The sequence below is a fragment of the Podarcis raffonei genome, chromosome 8, assembly GCF_027172205.1.
Source record: "Podarcis raffonei isolate rPodRaf1 chromosome 8, rPodRaf1.pri, whole genome shotgun sequence".
Lineage (NCBI taxonomy): Eukaryota > Metazoa > Chordata > Lepidosauria > Squamata > Lacertidae > Podarcis > Podarcis raffonei.
In genome coordinates, this window is record NC_070609.1 from 24125950 (window position 1) to 24141316 (window position 15367).

At 44.1% G+C, this 15367-nt stretch overlaps 3 protein-coding genes across 3 annotated transcripts in view; 2 read left to right on the plus strand and 1 right to left on the minus strand.

Moving 5' to 3' along the window:
• Window positions 1–15367, minus strand: part of EPB41 (erythrocyte membrane protein band 4.1) — a 274098-nt gene that overhangs the window by 198531 nt on the left and 60200 nt on the right. The window lies entirely within an intron of this gene.
• RAB42 (RAB42, member RAS oncogene family) lies at window positions 2537–7990 on the plus strand. Its single transcript, XM_053398603.1, has 2 exons — window positions 2537–3354; window positions 6591–7990. Exons 1-2 carry the CDS (start codon window positions 3089–3091, stop codon window positions 7009–7011), a joined length of 687 nt encoding a protein of 228 aa, XP_053254578.1. The 5' UTR covers window positions 2537–3088; the 3' UTR covers window positions 7012–7990.
• LOC128418653 (ras-related protein Rab-39B-like) lies at window positions 12029–15196 on the plus strand. The gene is made up of 2 exons (XM_053398604.1): window positions 12029–12483; window positions 14609–15196. The coding sequence occupies exons 1-2, from the start codon at window positions 12263–12265 to the stop codon at window positions 15030–15032; spliced, it is 645 nt and encodes a 214-aa protein (XP_053254579.1). The 5' UTR covers window positions 12029–12262; the 3' UTR covers window positions 15033–15196.

Consider the following 15367-nt stretch of genomic DNA (forward strand, 5'->3'; position numbering starts at 1 on the left):
ATTGGCGGGGTTCTTTTCCAAAGGGCAAAGTCCTTTGGTCTGTTTGCTTCCTAGCTGTTACAAGTGGCGTTTTGGGAGTGGTGCTCCCAATTCCTTTGGACCTGTTAAGTTTAGTTATTGGTTGGCTTTTTATTGTGGAGTGGAAGAATATGGCAACAGTAGCAGAGATGGGATGCCATCCTCCCAACTATCCAGTAGCCACTTTGAACCCATATGCAACCTAGATTTGCAAGTAATAATATTTTAATTATTATCACCTAGTTTGTACTGTAGAACTGGTGATATGCTTGTTTCCACTTAGAACTTCCTAAGTGTTCTGTGATGTGGATTCTCATCTTTATAGAGGTGTAAATAACAGCACACTTAAAAAAAAAATACTCCACAAATTAATAAACTTTCTCTTCTTTTAGGTCTTCAAAGACTCCTTCAAGAGCCCTGGAGAAGTAGTATCGTAAGCAGAGAAGTTTCTTGAGATTCTCCGTAATTGAAGTGGTTGTTTTTCTGGAATTGTGGAATTAAAGGAATTGTGTTTCATACAATAAAAAGTGTGTGCTTGTTGTTTTTTGCCACCTCTTTTGCAAAGTTTAAGCTGGCTTATTCCCAAGAACCATAGTTAAGGTTTACCATACTTTTGGCTGGGTTTGTGTGACATGGGAAGCTGTGGTTAATCAAAAACACAAGCAAGTTTCTCGACTGTTTGCAGCAGCGCCAGGACTAGGAATGCTCAAGGGGGAGGCTAGGTGTAACTTTCTCATGGTGTGTGAGATTTGTGTAATGGACCTTGTACCTTGGTTTTAACAAGGTCCTCATCTGCAGTATACACTTTGATACAGTCATGGCTTCCCCTAAGAATCCCAGGAGCTGTACTTGGTTAAACTCTCCCCTTGCAGAGCTTGCAATCCTTGGAGATGCCTGGGAAAGGAGCATTAACTTTAAAATCACTCTGGGAACTGCAGCTCTGTGTGGGGAATAGAGGTCCCTTGACGACACTAAGCACCCTTAAGAGTATATCACCTGTGGGACGAACAGCGTCCTTACAGTGGAGATGCCTTACATTCTCCAAAGGTAGCTCAATCCTACCCAGCAACTGCGCTCTGGAACAGATGATACCCTACTTCTCAAATAAGACTTTAAAAAACCCCATAAAAACTCCAGTTAACGGGCAGAGTAAAATGAGAGCGTTTTTCTCTACGCCTTCTGACCCTGAAGCGTCTCAACATACAGAGTTGGGGAACAAGGAGTTTCTTAATCTATGTTGCTGAGTCTGCACATGCCTTAGATATGTTGATAGCTACAAGTTTCTTTGCATGCATAACTGACTTTTCTGGAAATCTGCCCTCTTTCAAAAAAAAAAACAACCAAAGAAATGCAAGGACTGTGAGGCACTAGAATGGTAAATTTGTCCACTCTGATAGGGTTGATGTACCCTATAATAAATACTCAAAAAGTTTAAAAACAACATGGGAGAGCGGGAATTGTGTGACAAATTTCTTGACTGTTGGGTCACCTATCAGTGGCATGAAGGTCCTGGAGAAAAGTGTTGCAAGACTATGATTGGGGATGTAGATAGGCTACAGGGATCTGTTTGGGTTGGGTTTTGCCATTTCCATGGAGAAATACAGAAGCTAGGGAACTAAAAAATGAAAGGCAGCTATGGTGGAGGGGGGAGGAATCCACATTTCATTCACCTTTGGCCCTCCAGATGTTACGATTCTTCCATTTGCAACATTACTGTTTCCTGAACACAATTGCAACCCCAACAACCACTATAGTTTTATTATGCATTAATGTTTGGTTCTCTGGTCCATGGGGTCACGAAGAGTCAGAAACAACTAAACAACAACGTTTGGTTAAGCTTACTGACAAATCTTTCTGCATAGAAAGGGAGGGGGGGTATATTTAAGTGAAATTTGCTCTCAGCAGATGAAATCAACCAGAGGCCCCTGCAATCATACCCTTCTGTAGTGGAAATGCAGAAGGCTACTTGGTTTTATAAATTGCAGCTCTGTATAAGTGAATTACTGTTGCTGTTGATCTGAAATGTACAGTCTGACTCTCAAAATGATAACATGAGCTTGGAAACAGTTAATATCTGGCTCCTGCTTAAAGAACTTGCCCCTTAGGAACCAAACAGGCCTTAGTAATAATTGATAAGCATTGCATAATAGTGAGAAAGGAAAATTCAATCCCCAGTGCAGAGAAGGTGATTCAATAAGGACTGGTGGCTGTGGGGAGGGGGATAACCAAGAAGATCTACTCAACCAGAATTTATTCCCAGACCTTTATAATATGGGTATCAATGGTAGCTCTTGTCTCTTCCATGGTTAAAATTCCTGATCTTGATAATAATACTTTGGGTAAGTGGGCAAGACACACTGTACTCAGCGCAAAATCTATATTGTATTTGTCCTACAGGAAATATATATATCTTTGTCCTGCCTTGTTAATGCCCGTGCACCACCACTCAGAGTGACTAACAACAATTTAAAATTGTAATGCAACAAACCATACATGCAACAATAAAAGTGTGCAAAATACATATTTTAAAAAAAACAATTGCAGAGCTAAAAACGGCCTTCACAGATAAATGCAGTTTTGTTCCACCATTCTTAAAACAGGGATCTGATTCAGCAGTTTATATTGCAGAGGGCTGATATTCTTATGACTGGAGTTCCTTTTTCTATTGAGAAGCAGGGAAATTGCTTTGATAGGCTATTCTGTCGCCTGCCCCCAACATATATACACATAAATACATTTTGCTCCTTGCATTTGACAGAGATTTGATACAGAAGCTTGCTTGTTTTTGTGGGAGAGAGGCAATGGTATCTAAGGGAATGTTGTGGGTGGGGCAGAAAGAGGTGTGGAAAGAGGGTCTTGTTCTCAAACCAGACAGATGTTGGCTTCTCTTTGTTCTGAAGGCAGTGGGTGGGAGATGGCTAATCCTATCAGGCTGGAGTCCTCCTAATCAAACTGGAGTTCTGCTGCAGTCAGGATTGTCAGGAGAAGATCCTCGGAGGTCCCAGTCTCTCCTGAGCACTGCCCTGGATGAAGGCTTCTGTTTCGCTGCTCCTCTGAGCCTCCATCCACCATGGAAGCAGCTCCTGAGATGGAATTAGCGCAATCACCTCCAGCCCGTAACCTAAACGGCAACTGGCACTACCAATTCCGCATCCTTCTGCTGGGTGACTCCATGGTGGGCAAAACGTCTCTGCTCAGATGCTACACGGAGGGGTGCTTCGTTCCATCCCCCTGCCCCACGGTGGGCGTGGAGTTCTACAGCAAGATGATGGAGCTGCCCCCAGGCATCAAGGTGAAGCTGCAACTTTGGGACACGGCTGGCCAAGAGAGGTTCAGGTGAGGCGGGGAAGTCCTTGAAGGACCAAAGGATGAGTGGGGGAAGATGCACATGCTTCTTACCGGTCCAAAACCTTTCCCTTTTCTAAATCCCTTTCCCTACTGCCCTGGAAATAAGGTCTGGAAGCCAATCACATTAGCCTGTGCCGCGTTACTGCTCAGTTAGCAACAATCCATTCCGGTGCATAGACCTTTCGTGTCCATATCATTTCTTGCTCCCTGCATTTAATTTCAGCCAGGTTGGCGATTCTGCTGGAATGCCAGCCAGTGGTGCCATGAAGGAAGGACTTGGAGGCAGGTATTCAGGGTCCCATGAGCGTGGTGGGTCAGGGGATAGCACCAGGTTGGCTTACTACATTTTGAAGTAACCTAAGTATCACCCTGTCTGTAAAGGAGGGGTAGGAGGAGCTTTCAAGGCCACTATGTCCAGAGTCTAAAATGTCCTAGCTGCACCACAGATACCACCTGTCTTCATTCCCCACATATTTCATCCCCACTTATCATTCCCCCTACTGGATTTCTAACAAAATTTTAAAAAATAGTGTTATCCTTGGCAATTAAGTTGAGATTTTAAGAAATTAAATAGAAATATAATAGGGAGGGGGAATAAGCATTTAGCACATTCCTGCCCCACCTTTCCTCCTATAAAGTTGCCATATGTCCTCTTTTGTTCCAGGACACTCTCTTTTTCATAGGTACTGTATGTAAAATGAGAGTCGTCATAGCGATCCATAGTTAAAAGTAGAAGTCGGCAAATGTGTCCTCTTTTTTTTTGCTCTTCAAAATATGGCAGCCCTATCTTCACACTAACCCTGTAAGGCGCATTAGGCCAGGTGAAAAAGAATGACAACCCCGGAAACAGCTAGGGAACACATTAGTTCCAATCTATCTGTCGATCTTAGGAAATGGTTGGCATCAGGAAACACCCTACACTACAGGAACAAGGAAGGGATTAAGTCCCAGGGGGAGAAGGCAGGGGGCCTGGGCAGTGAGTTCAGCTTAGGCTTCATTTATTCATCAATACCAGGAGAAGAAAACTGTGAACTGCCAGATGTTGGGCTCCAACTCCCATCAGCCCCAGGCAGTAGCAAGGGTTGATGGGAGTTGCAGGCCAGCAACATCTGGAGGACCAAACCTTCCCCCACCCCCAAGTAAGCCTGGTATTCCTAAGCAAGAAAGTAGTGGATAATTGAGCTCATGTGGTACTGGAAAAAGTTCCAGCAGCAAAGGCACAGCTCCTCAAAGTTACACAAAGGAATCTTTATATAATTACTTAGAATGTGTACAGTGCTTTGCTGATGGTTAGTGAGTTGTCAGCCCATGGTCATTAATTCAGGTGACACAGGGTTTTGCAGAGCAATCTGAGACAATTTCTCCAAGGAGCTCACTGTCGTGTACGTGTTTCACCCTCTCCTCAGTTAATGCCTACAGCAATCTCTACAGGTAGGTTAGGATGAGAGGCAATGACTGGCCCAGGGTCATGCAGTGAGCTTCCTGCTCAAGTGGGGATTTGAACCCTGGTCTGCCGGGTCCTAGACCAACACACTAACCCAGAGCCTTCCAAACGTTTTGTGTAGGTGACACACTTTTTAGACATGCATCATTTTGCAACACAGTTTTTACTAGCAAACCAAAGGTTAAACTAATCCCTTTCCAGCCCTGGGAGGAGCGCAGGGAGTGTTTGCACGACACACCAACACACTGCAGCCGACACACATGTCACGACACACAGTTTGGAAAGCTCTGCACTAACCACTATGCCACACTGATCTCACAAGCTCGCTTTAAGCTGTCTCTGGGTTTGGTCAGAAACTAGATGTTTGTGCATATCTTTGAGAATCATGAGTATTTGCGAATCATTCTGGCTGAATAATGGACTTTGCTTTCTGTACTCCCTCTAGCAATCTCAGTTAGATTCCTGTTGGCACTCTGCACAAAAGTTGCCTGTGTTTTTCACAGAGTCGGTGAAAAAAACAGCTGAAGGGAGGGTAGTGTCTAGCTGAGTGTTGTGCTGTGGGGTGGGTTGGGGGATACTTCAAGGTTGTCTGTTGTTATTGTTCTTTTGCAGAGTTGAGAAATTGATCCCATTTAGTGACTAGAAGCTTGAGGGCATTGATCTTAAGTAATCCCAAAGGCCATCATATCTCCTTGGAATGTCTGGCCTTGCTTACTGATCCACTCAGTTATTGACACAAGCTTACCAACTCCCTTTTTCTTGTTAATTTTACTGCAAACAATGGCACTCTCCTATCAGCTCCTCTTCAGAGATAAGATTTGTATGTAGAATCTCTGCTTGTTTGTGTGGTAGTAAATCGCATAGGAGTCTCCTCACTTGCTTACCCTGCCCCTAGCCATGAGCTGGGCTGGGAGATAAAGGCATGGCGGGCAGGTAAGGAAGGAAAGGAGATGTTTAAGGAAATTAGAAACTGAAATAAAATGTAAATATTTATCAATAAACAAACTGGGAAAAAGAAAGGAAGGAATAAGAGAGGAAACTGTTACAGTATGAAGAAGTGAATGTAAAAGGACCAGAGAGAAGGGATGGAAGAAAGTGGCAGGGGTTTTTTTTTTTTTTGAGCTGAGTGTGGAAGGAGAAAGGGAAATGAAATTATAAGAGATGGGTAAAAATATTTTGAGAAACATGTGGCAGTGGGAAGGAAAAAATATAAAAGAAAAAGCCTTCTCCACTTCAAGCCTCTCTAATCAAATTCTGCCTAAAATGTAGAGGTTGAGTTGTTCCATATCACATGTCTGTGCTTAGCTTGAGGAAAGCTGAACCATGGAACTCCTTGCCGCAAGGAAAATGCTGTGGCTAAGAATTTAGCAATGTCCCAAAGGTGGTTTAGATATCATAGGAAAATTATGTGAGTATATGTTATTTATTTGACTCAGTACATTTATATCAGGCCTTTTCTCCAAGTTGCTCAAGGCAGAATTCTTCCTCCCACACTAAGACTACATTGTACTATAAAGTTTGACATTGCTCAGCATCAATAAATTTCTGAAGACTTTGTGGATATGTTTTGCTAATGTAGTTTAGCAATATCTGTAAAGGCAAATGGGAGTTCTGTGCTTACATCTCAGAAGATACTTTGTCACTATTATTGCTCCAGAACAAAGTCCTGGTGGTGGTTATGAAGAGTTGGCATTTGGTAACTAGACAAGTGACTTAAAGAAAGTCTCCATGATATATTGGAAGAAGGTTAAATTAATTAATCTGCTGCTTCTGTTCTTAGGTGCATCACCAGATCCTTCTACCGGAATGCAGTGGGTGTACTCTTGGTCTTCGATATGACCAACCGGAGGTCCTTTGAGAGCATCTTTGATTGGTACCATGAAGTGACCAGTGTTATGGAGAAGGTCGTCTTCCTCTTGGTTGGCCACAAAAGTGACCTTCAGTCAATGAACAGAGTCACAGTCGAAGAAGCAGAGGGACTGGCCATTTCTTTGGGCACGCAATTTATTGAAACGTCTGCCAAGGACAACCTCAATATAGATTTGGCTTTTGCGACCATCACCAATGCTATCTACGATGCTCTGAGAAACAAGGAGATTGACCTGCAGGAAGGGTGGGATGGTGTGAAGGTGATCCATAAGAAGAGAACTAGCGGTCTTCAGAGAAGGAAGAAGGCCCCGCAAGAAAAATGCAATTGCTAACCAAAGTCAAGGAGTGAGATGTGGTTGGAAGGGGGCAGTGGGTGGGCTCTAAAGAGGATAAATGAGTGGAACTCTTTCATAGCCAAGGTTCTGAGATCCAAGCTGCAGAGGACCTCAATGACTGGACCCTCAAAGTGGCATTCACTCATCAGCATTCAAGACTGTTGCGGGATGCATACTGATGATGGGCAGGGCTGGAGTCATCAGTGAGCTGATAATGCTAAGGTTGCAAGTTTGATCCCTGTATGGGACAGCTGCATATTCCTGCATTGCAGGGGGTTGGACTAGATGATCCTCAGGGTCCCTTTCCAACTCTACAATTCTGTGATTCTAAGGCCAGAGCCCAAGTGATGAACCCCCTCCCTGCCTTCATTTCCCCCTCTTGCCACCTACTGGAAATGAGGCTACATTTGGCCCTGTGGCCACTGGCGGCTCACCTCTGCTGTATGGAAACCAGAGATACCCAAACAGACATGGGAGTCAAAGATGGTTTGGATAGCACCAGAGCAGATAGGAGAGAATCTGGAAAACAATTGTTTGCAGCTGAAAAGCTTGCCACACTGACCTTTCAATGCAAGTGGTCTGCTAAAATGCATCTGAATTGCTTTGAAATGTTCAGATTATGAGAGCGTATTCTTCAATTGTTCTGCAGAAAAGCTAAGCATAATTTGCTGTGTAAAGAGCTGGGAAATTGTAAGGGGAATATTTGTTTATAGTTGGGGTGGGGAAAAGATAATGGGTGCAAGGATATTCAGAGTTCAGTCATTTAGATAGAGTCAACATTCCACTATATTTGAGAATACAAGAAAGAAAGAAAGCAAGCAAGAAAGAAAGAAAGAAAGAAAGAAAGAAAGAAAGAAAGAAAGATTTTCATCTTGAGTAGATGACCTGGGGATGCTGGGAATGCTGGAGTCCCATTTTAATGTGAAACAAGGGTGCTGATTTCAAAACAATAAAATAAATTCATACTGCTGATTTATGCTTAGTTTCTCTATTTGCCACTTTTCTATAGTAAGTTTAATGTAAACTAAAGCTATCATTTAATTATTAAAATACTGTAAATTAAACTCATAGGGTTGTATCCAATACTGGCCCTGCTCCAAGTAGAAATTTATTGAAAATAATGTACCTGTTAGGCTTAGGCTCATGATGAGACATACACACCCTACCGAGGTGCATATTCAAGGGATCATTTAGGCAAAAGATCTGAAAACCATGGTAAAAAAAGTGACATATTACTGGTTGAAGTCTCATGAGACTTACGGTAAAAGGTAGAGGTAACGCGACCCCTGACCATTAGGTCCAGTTGCAGACGACTCTGGGGTTACGGCGTTCATCTTGCTGTACTGGCTGAGGGAGGCAGCGTACAGCTTCCGGGTCATGTGGCCAGCATGACTAAGCCGCTTCTGGCGAACCAGAGCAGCACACGGAAACGGCGTTTACCTTCCCGCAGGAACGGTACCTATTTCTCTACTTGCACTTTGACGTGCTTTCGAATTGCTAGGTTGGCAGGAGCTGGGACCGAGCAACGGGAGCACACCCCATCGCAGGGATTCGAACCGCCAACCTCATAAGACTTATATAGGATAATCTCATATTTTAGTTTTATTTATTTATTTTATGAATCACATCACCAGGAACCAAGGCAGCTATAGCTATAGTGCCATCTGCTGGGGGAATCCTTCCACACCTCATAGATTCATGAGGCAATTCTCCCGCCACCATAAAAATATTATTAATTTTTCATATATCCAAAGCAATACAAACAAGCATATTCATCCCCTAACTTGTGTCCTCACCCCGCTCAGGACAAAGAGTGTTTAGATTCCTGTGAACGGCAGGTGGCAGAGGAAGACGATAACAGTAACAATAATATGCTTATACCTCACCCATCTGACTGGGTTGCCCCAGCCACTCCTTAGATATTGCATACAAAATAAAGTCTATTCAAACCTTGTAAGAGTCATTGTGGCATTTTTCCTTCTTGCTCTTAAGTCGATTTCCCCCCCCCCCATCCGCATGAGATGCCAAATTTGAGGCGTCCGTTCCCTCAACATCTTCCCAGAGAGGGTTCTGTCTGCCCATCTTGCAGCAATGATCAGTTGTGCAGTTAGTTCTTCAGAAGCTGCAGGAGGAAGTTCCAGTTCAAAGATAAGAAGAGCAGCAAGGGCATGGAATCGGGTCAAATTTGTCATGAGGCAATTCTTATTTATTTAAACGGCAAGCTTCTTAGAGTCTCCTTGCTGTTGCCCTTGAAAACACCTCTGAATATAAATATAACAAAGTCATCCTTCATGGGAAAACCCTTTTTGAATCCTCATGAATTCATGAGACAATTCTTATTTGTTTATCAAACAGGTTCTTCTGCTGTTGCCATTTGAAAAACTCTGCTCTGACCCCCTCGGAGCTTTGGAGACAGGAGACAGGAGACAAAGAGGTGACTCCTGAAACAGACACATTCTGCTCCTTCTCTTCCAGTGGCTTCAAAAGAGAGATTTGGAAAATATTTGAATGTGGTCTCTGCCCCAACAGTTCACTGCCCCTGCTTGTTTCTGAGGGAAAAGGTGTCTAAAGAGAGAGGCAGTGTGGAGTAGGGGTTAGAGTGCTGACCTAGGAGCTGGGAGACTAGAGTTCAAATCCCTGCTGAGCCATGAAGCCCACTGAGTGGCTTTGGGCCTGTCACTGTCTCTCAGCCTAACCTCCCTCACAGGGTTGTTGTGAGGATAAAATGGAGAGCATACCATCTTGAGCTCTTTGGAGAAAAGGTAAATGTAATAATAGACATAATAACTAAAGTTTTCCACAGAATAAGTTGTGGAACTCCTTTAATTCCTATTCAAGCAGCTCTCAGCCTTTTTTGTTTTTGAGGGGAATGGTGTCTGATACTGTATAGTTAACCTCCTGACTGACAAGGTTTTGCGGGGAATCTCCTTAAAATACCCATGACTTCATTCTAACACTTTTGCACGTATGAGTCAGACTCCCCACGGTTTCTGCCCAGTCTGCAGCATTTACATACTTTTCCAGCGCAAAATGTTTGATAGCCCTGCTCCTTTATCTTAACGCTTGAGACTTCAGGGCGGGATGACAAGGAGGAAGAAGATTCATGGTCACCTGTGCTTTAAATTAATTCCTGGGCGGTTACTTCTGTTTCCAAATCCCTGATCTGCCTCGACTTAATCCAGCAATGAGGGCAGGGGAAAAGCCTCCACACAACCAGGGCAGTTTGGATAAAATATACGGTACCCCCCGACTTCACTCCAGTTGCTATTTTGCACCTCGGGGACAGAATTGGTGCTGGACCAAAATGGTCACCATACTAGGCTGAACCTTTCCTGCCTTTCCTGTAGTAGAACTTCTACAGGAGAGTCAGCCTGATGACAGCCCAAAAGAAGAAACACCCATTCCAGGAATGTCTCCTTTGACATATCTCCCCTGGAAACCAGAGCTGTCTTTTTCTATTACACTGGAGAACTGGCCTCACAGAAAGAAACCTTGGAATATGCAGTACCTCTAAGGGCCAGAGCTGATGGGAAAGAGGGAGGGTAAGAAATCTCCTGTAGATGGTGGCTAGTTAAAGCCCAGTCTCTATGTGCAGAGATGGTCTTCCTGCCTTTACCTGGGATGTGCTTCCTGCAAACCAAACGGCTGCTGTTGGTCCTGCATGAGGATATTGGCCATGACCTGATGTACCTAGCACAGAGGTCCTGATGCTGCAGACCACCCCGTCACCAGTGATCCACGAGCATCATTAAGGTGGTCTGCAATACGTCTGCGGATTTGTGATTGAAGACAGGAGGTGGCTTTAAATATTCATATTGATTTTTAACTGCATTTTTACTGCTTCTATTTTTTTCCCTTCTATTGCTTTTTTCCCCTGCACAGTATTACAATTTGAATTCTAGGGAAAGGAGCTGGAAACAAAGCTGCCAATATCTTAACACCATTACACAGTGGCATAGCATGGTGGGGAGGGAGCACCAGGGGCATAAAATGGTTAGGGGAGCAAAATTTCAACATCTGGTGCTGCCCCAGTATGGCTGCACTCATCTGTTGCTGGGCTTTGTTGAAAATGGCTTCCCCAGGCGAACCAGGAAGTGACCTCTCCAGAAAAGGGAACAACTCATCTTTCCTTATCTGTGCGGCTATGATCTCCTGGTAATGCAGACAGCATTAGGAAGTTGGACATGCATGTGTACTCCATCCATTTCCCTCCCATCCACACACCCTTCCATGTGGCCCCAGGCACTGGCAACCCACGCTACGCCACTGCCGTTATACAGATCTATGGCGCAACTGCACTTTGGAGCACTGTTCTAGCTGCCTCTCCCCAAAAAGAATATTGTGGTTGGAAAAGGGTCAGAAAAGGGCAGCCAACATGATCCAGCGATCGTGTGAGGAAATGTTGCAAGATTTGGGGCTTTTAAAACGTAGATAGAAGGTAGGTTGAGATAGGATAGAGGTGTATAAAATTACACATGGCATGGAGAAAGGGACTAGAGAAAAGTTTTTCTCCCTCTCTTAACACTTGTGGACAACCAATGAAACTGATTGTTGGAAGATTAAGCACAGACAAAAGAAAGCAATAGTGACTGAAGGGCAGTGAGTCTGCAATCCCATGCAAGGGTACTTACTTCCAAGTAAATATGCACCCATGTAGACTCCCATTTTGTTTTCTAAATTCTAAGGTTTGGCACTTTTCCTAGAGAAAGGGCGTGTACACTCACACTCACACATACATAGATAACATCTGATACGTTCTAATGAGAGTGATATGTTTTCTCATTAGAGCTCTGAAAGGGTTTAATGTATTCTCCTGATGCTCTGACTGCTGGCCCAGGAATATTATCTTTTTGCCACCAGAAAGAAGAAAGGGTGCTGTTGCCCGTAGAATATATGTGAAATGTGCTTCCTCTCTGCCTGGCTTCCCCTCCCATAAACGTTGCACATTCTCAGGGTGGGGCAGAAAAAGGGCGAGTTATGAACATCCAGGCTGGCTTAGCAGCTGCCTGCCTGAACACGAAATGAAACAGCCGTCAGCCCCAGGCTGCAGATGCGACCAATCTGCTTTCACCTACAACAAGCCTCAACCAGTTTTCCACTTCTGTCGGAGCTCAAGAACAGCGTTTTCCACTTGGCCGTGTGGCTGGATAAATCTTGACACGGGGAGTGGAGTGCCTAGTTTGTGCCACTGTACGAGCGTTCCCACTTGCCTCTCCAGCTTTCTTCTCCCCTCTCCCCCAGTCTCCGGATGGCAGTGGATTCGCTCTGGCACTACCAGTTCCGGATTATCATGTTGGGGGACTCCACTGTGGGAAAATCCTGTCTCCTGAAGCGCTACGCCGAAGGGGTCTTCCTTGAGTCCATGAATCAAACTGTGGGTGTGGATTTTTATGTTCACTTCCTGGAGATTGAGCCTGACCTGCGCATCAAACTACAGTTTTGGGATACAGCTGGGCAAGAGCGGTTCAGGTGAGTTTAGAATGGAAGTTTTATCTGTAGTAAGGAGAGAGAAATGAAGAGGTGATATGACAGCCACCTTCAAGTTGTTGAAGGGCTTTCACATGAGAGGATGGGGAACTTGTCCAGCAGTGGGGGAAAGAACTTGGTGGTAAAAAAAAGAATAGGTATGTAAAAAAGAGAATTCTTGGATGGCAAGATCAAAATTTGAAACAAGTACTCCTTTGTGAGAGAGATCAAATCACAAAATATGCAGCAAAGTAAAGTGTGGAAATATAGGCTTTTAAAATATGCCGTTGCAAATTTATTCCAAAGTTCCCCTCTTCCCTAGCGTAGAAAAATACCACTCATTCGGTGAATTAAAAATGGTTTACTTACAAACTCCAAAGGTCAGATTCATGTGGTTTTCCATACAGCATTCAGAAAAGTTGCACAGGCAGTGGAACTTGGCTTAGTCACAGTAGTGAAAGTTCCTAGATTATTGGTCTATGAACTCAAGAAAGGCTTGTCAGAGCCATGAGCTCTCAGCAACCAGCTCAGACCTCTTTACATGCTGAGCTTCTCAGGTAGACTGTGGTATAACACTAGGCTTAAACTACCTTCCAAGGTGAGGGGGAGTGACCCCAGCTAAGCCTGCAGAACCCCTTCATGCATTAATTAAACTTAAGCATGTTGGTTATATGAGGCTGGTTTTCACACACTTGGGGCCCTCCACATGTTGCTGAACTAAAATTCCCATCACTTGGAGTCCAACAACATCTGGTGGGTTATAGGTTCCCCATTATCTTGTTACTTTCCTTAAGGCAAAAAGTCTGATTTGGGGGATTAAGCAGGTTTTGTTGTGCAATACCTCCCAACCAGCTATAATTGTGCAATCTGAATTTGTTCGTTTGCGACTGAATCACCCCCCAAAAAAAGTCTGGAAGCATCCAAGGTGTGCTGCAGACATACGCCAGCTGTTTATATGAGTAACTCCTCATTCTGTAGACTCAAAACTGATTAAATAGGAAGGGTTCCTCCCTTTCCTGAAAGGCATCTCTATTTGTATTTCCTTCTTCTGTCTCATAAAATGGCTGTTTGTGAAATATTTTGTTGGACTCATGAAGACTCATTTCCATCTGGCATATATTTTAATGCTGCTTTCAATAACGTTTTAATGCAATTTTGTTAACTAACTTTGACACTAAAATAATAATTAACTAATGCTGGAATTGTTTACGTAATTTACACACCAGACATAAAATGACTCAGGATGGTATCCAATGCATTTATTCCATTAGCACAAGCCTAAATTGTTGTGCTATAGAGTTGGCAGGGACCCTAAGGGAAATCTGGTCAAAGCCCATCAAATGCAGCAACAAGTTGCTTCTGATACAAGCCTTGGACATCAGTAACCAAACTACGTAACTCCATCAATAACTTATGCGGTAATATTGTTTGCTATATATTCCAATATTCAGCAAATGAATTCCAACTTAATTTCTGGACTTGGCCAAGTTGCCTTGCCCTTCTTAGGTGAGTTTAACAATACACAGTGTGTTCCAAACCTTATTCAATCCATCTTTCATCTTAGGCCTTGTGTTCTCTTCCATTCATAGCCCTCTTCTATCCAAAGCAACATATTATGCCAATAAAGATTAAAAACACTAAGCCAGTATAAGGTAAAAAGGTAAAGGACCCCTGGACGGTTAAGTCCAGTCAAAGGTGACTATGGGGGTGCAGCGCTCATCTCACTTTCAGGCCAAGAGAGCCAGCATTTGTCCACAGACAGCTTTCCAGGTCATATGGCCAGCATGACTAAACCGCTTCTGGTGCAATGGGACACCGTGATAGAAACCAGAGCACACAGAAATGCCATTTACCTTCCTGCCACAGCAGTACCTATTTATCTACTTGCACTTTTTGGCGTGCTTTCGAACTGCTAGGTTAGCAGGAGCTGTGACAGAGCAATGGGAGCTCACCCCATCACAGGGATTCGAACCACCAACCTTCTGATCAGCAGGAGGCTCAGTGGTTTAGACCACAGCGCCACCCGCATCCCCAGTATATAAACCAGTATATAATGCCCTAAGGAGGTTGATTGTACGAAGGTGACCCAAGTGAGAATGAGTTTCCTTCTTTGTGTTTCCTGACTTAGGTCTGTGACACGTTCCTATTACCGCAACTCCGCTGGAGGTGTGCTGGTGTTTGACCTGGCCAACAGAGCATCCTTCGAAAGCATCCGGAAGTGGCACCAGGAAGTGATGGACACGGTGAAGCCTCACCACATTGTCTTTGTGCTGGTTGGGCACAAGAGCGATTTGGAGGCCGAGAGGAAGGTTGGACAAAAGGAGGCAGAGAAACTGGCCACTTTGCTGGAGGCCAAGTACATTGAGACGTCTGCGAAGAGCAACAGGAACGTGGGGGAGGCTTTCCAGATCTTGACTATGGGAATATACGAGGCTCTGAAAAGCGGGAAAATGAGACCCAGCGAACAGTGGGACGGGGTGAAAAGCAAACTGCCACCTTTGGCACAGCCTGAGGCCCAGGCACAGGAAGGGGGCAAGAAATGTTCCTGCTAGCAAATGGCAACTGCCTCTGGGAAAGTGCATGGGCCCTTTTGTACAATAACCCGTGCATGATGCCCATGAGCCATTCATCTAGAAAGCAATGAAGGCTATAAAAGGCTTTTATAGGCTGGTGTATAAGCAAAGGTGTATTCCCTTTTGTTATTGCTAACCTAACATATGGGAGAGTAAAATCCTTGCAGAATGAAGGCAGAGAACATTGATCTGAGGCTCCCTTTGACATACTGACAATTACTGCAACATATACCTTTCATTTCTGCACGTACCACACATCTCTGGAAATATTTTTTGCACCTGGTCTACCTGGTTTCAACCTTGCTCCACCCATC

Excerpts from the sequence above, each read along its gene's own strand:
- RAB42 (XM_053398603.1), top strand. The coding sequence starts at position 3,089 with ATGGAAGCAGCTCCTGAGATGGAATTAGCGCAATCACCTCCAGCCCGT. Across the intron at positions 3,355-6,590 it reads GCTGGCCAAGAGAGGTTCAG|GTGCATCACCAGATCCTTCT; the intron begins GTGAGGCGGGGA and ends TTCTGTTCTTAG.
- LOC128418653 (XM_053398604.1), top strand. The coding sequence starts at position 12,263 with ATGGCAGTGGATTCGCTCTGGCACTACCAGTTCCGGATTATCATGTTG. Across the intron at positions 12,484-14,608 it reads GCTGGGCAAGAGCGGTTCAG|GTCTGTGACACGTTCCTATT; the intron begins GTGAGTTTAGAA and ends TTCCTGACTTAG.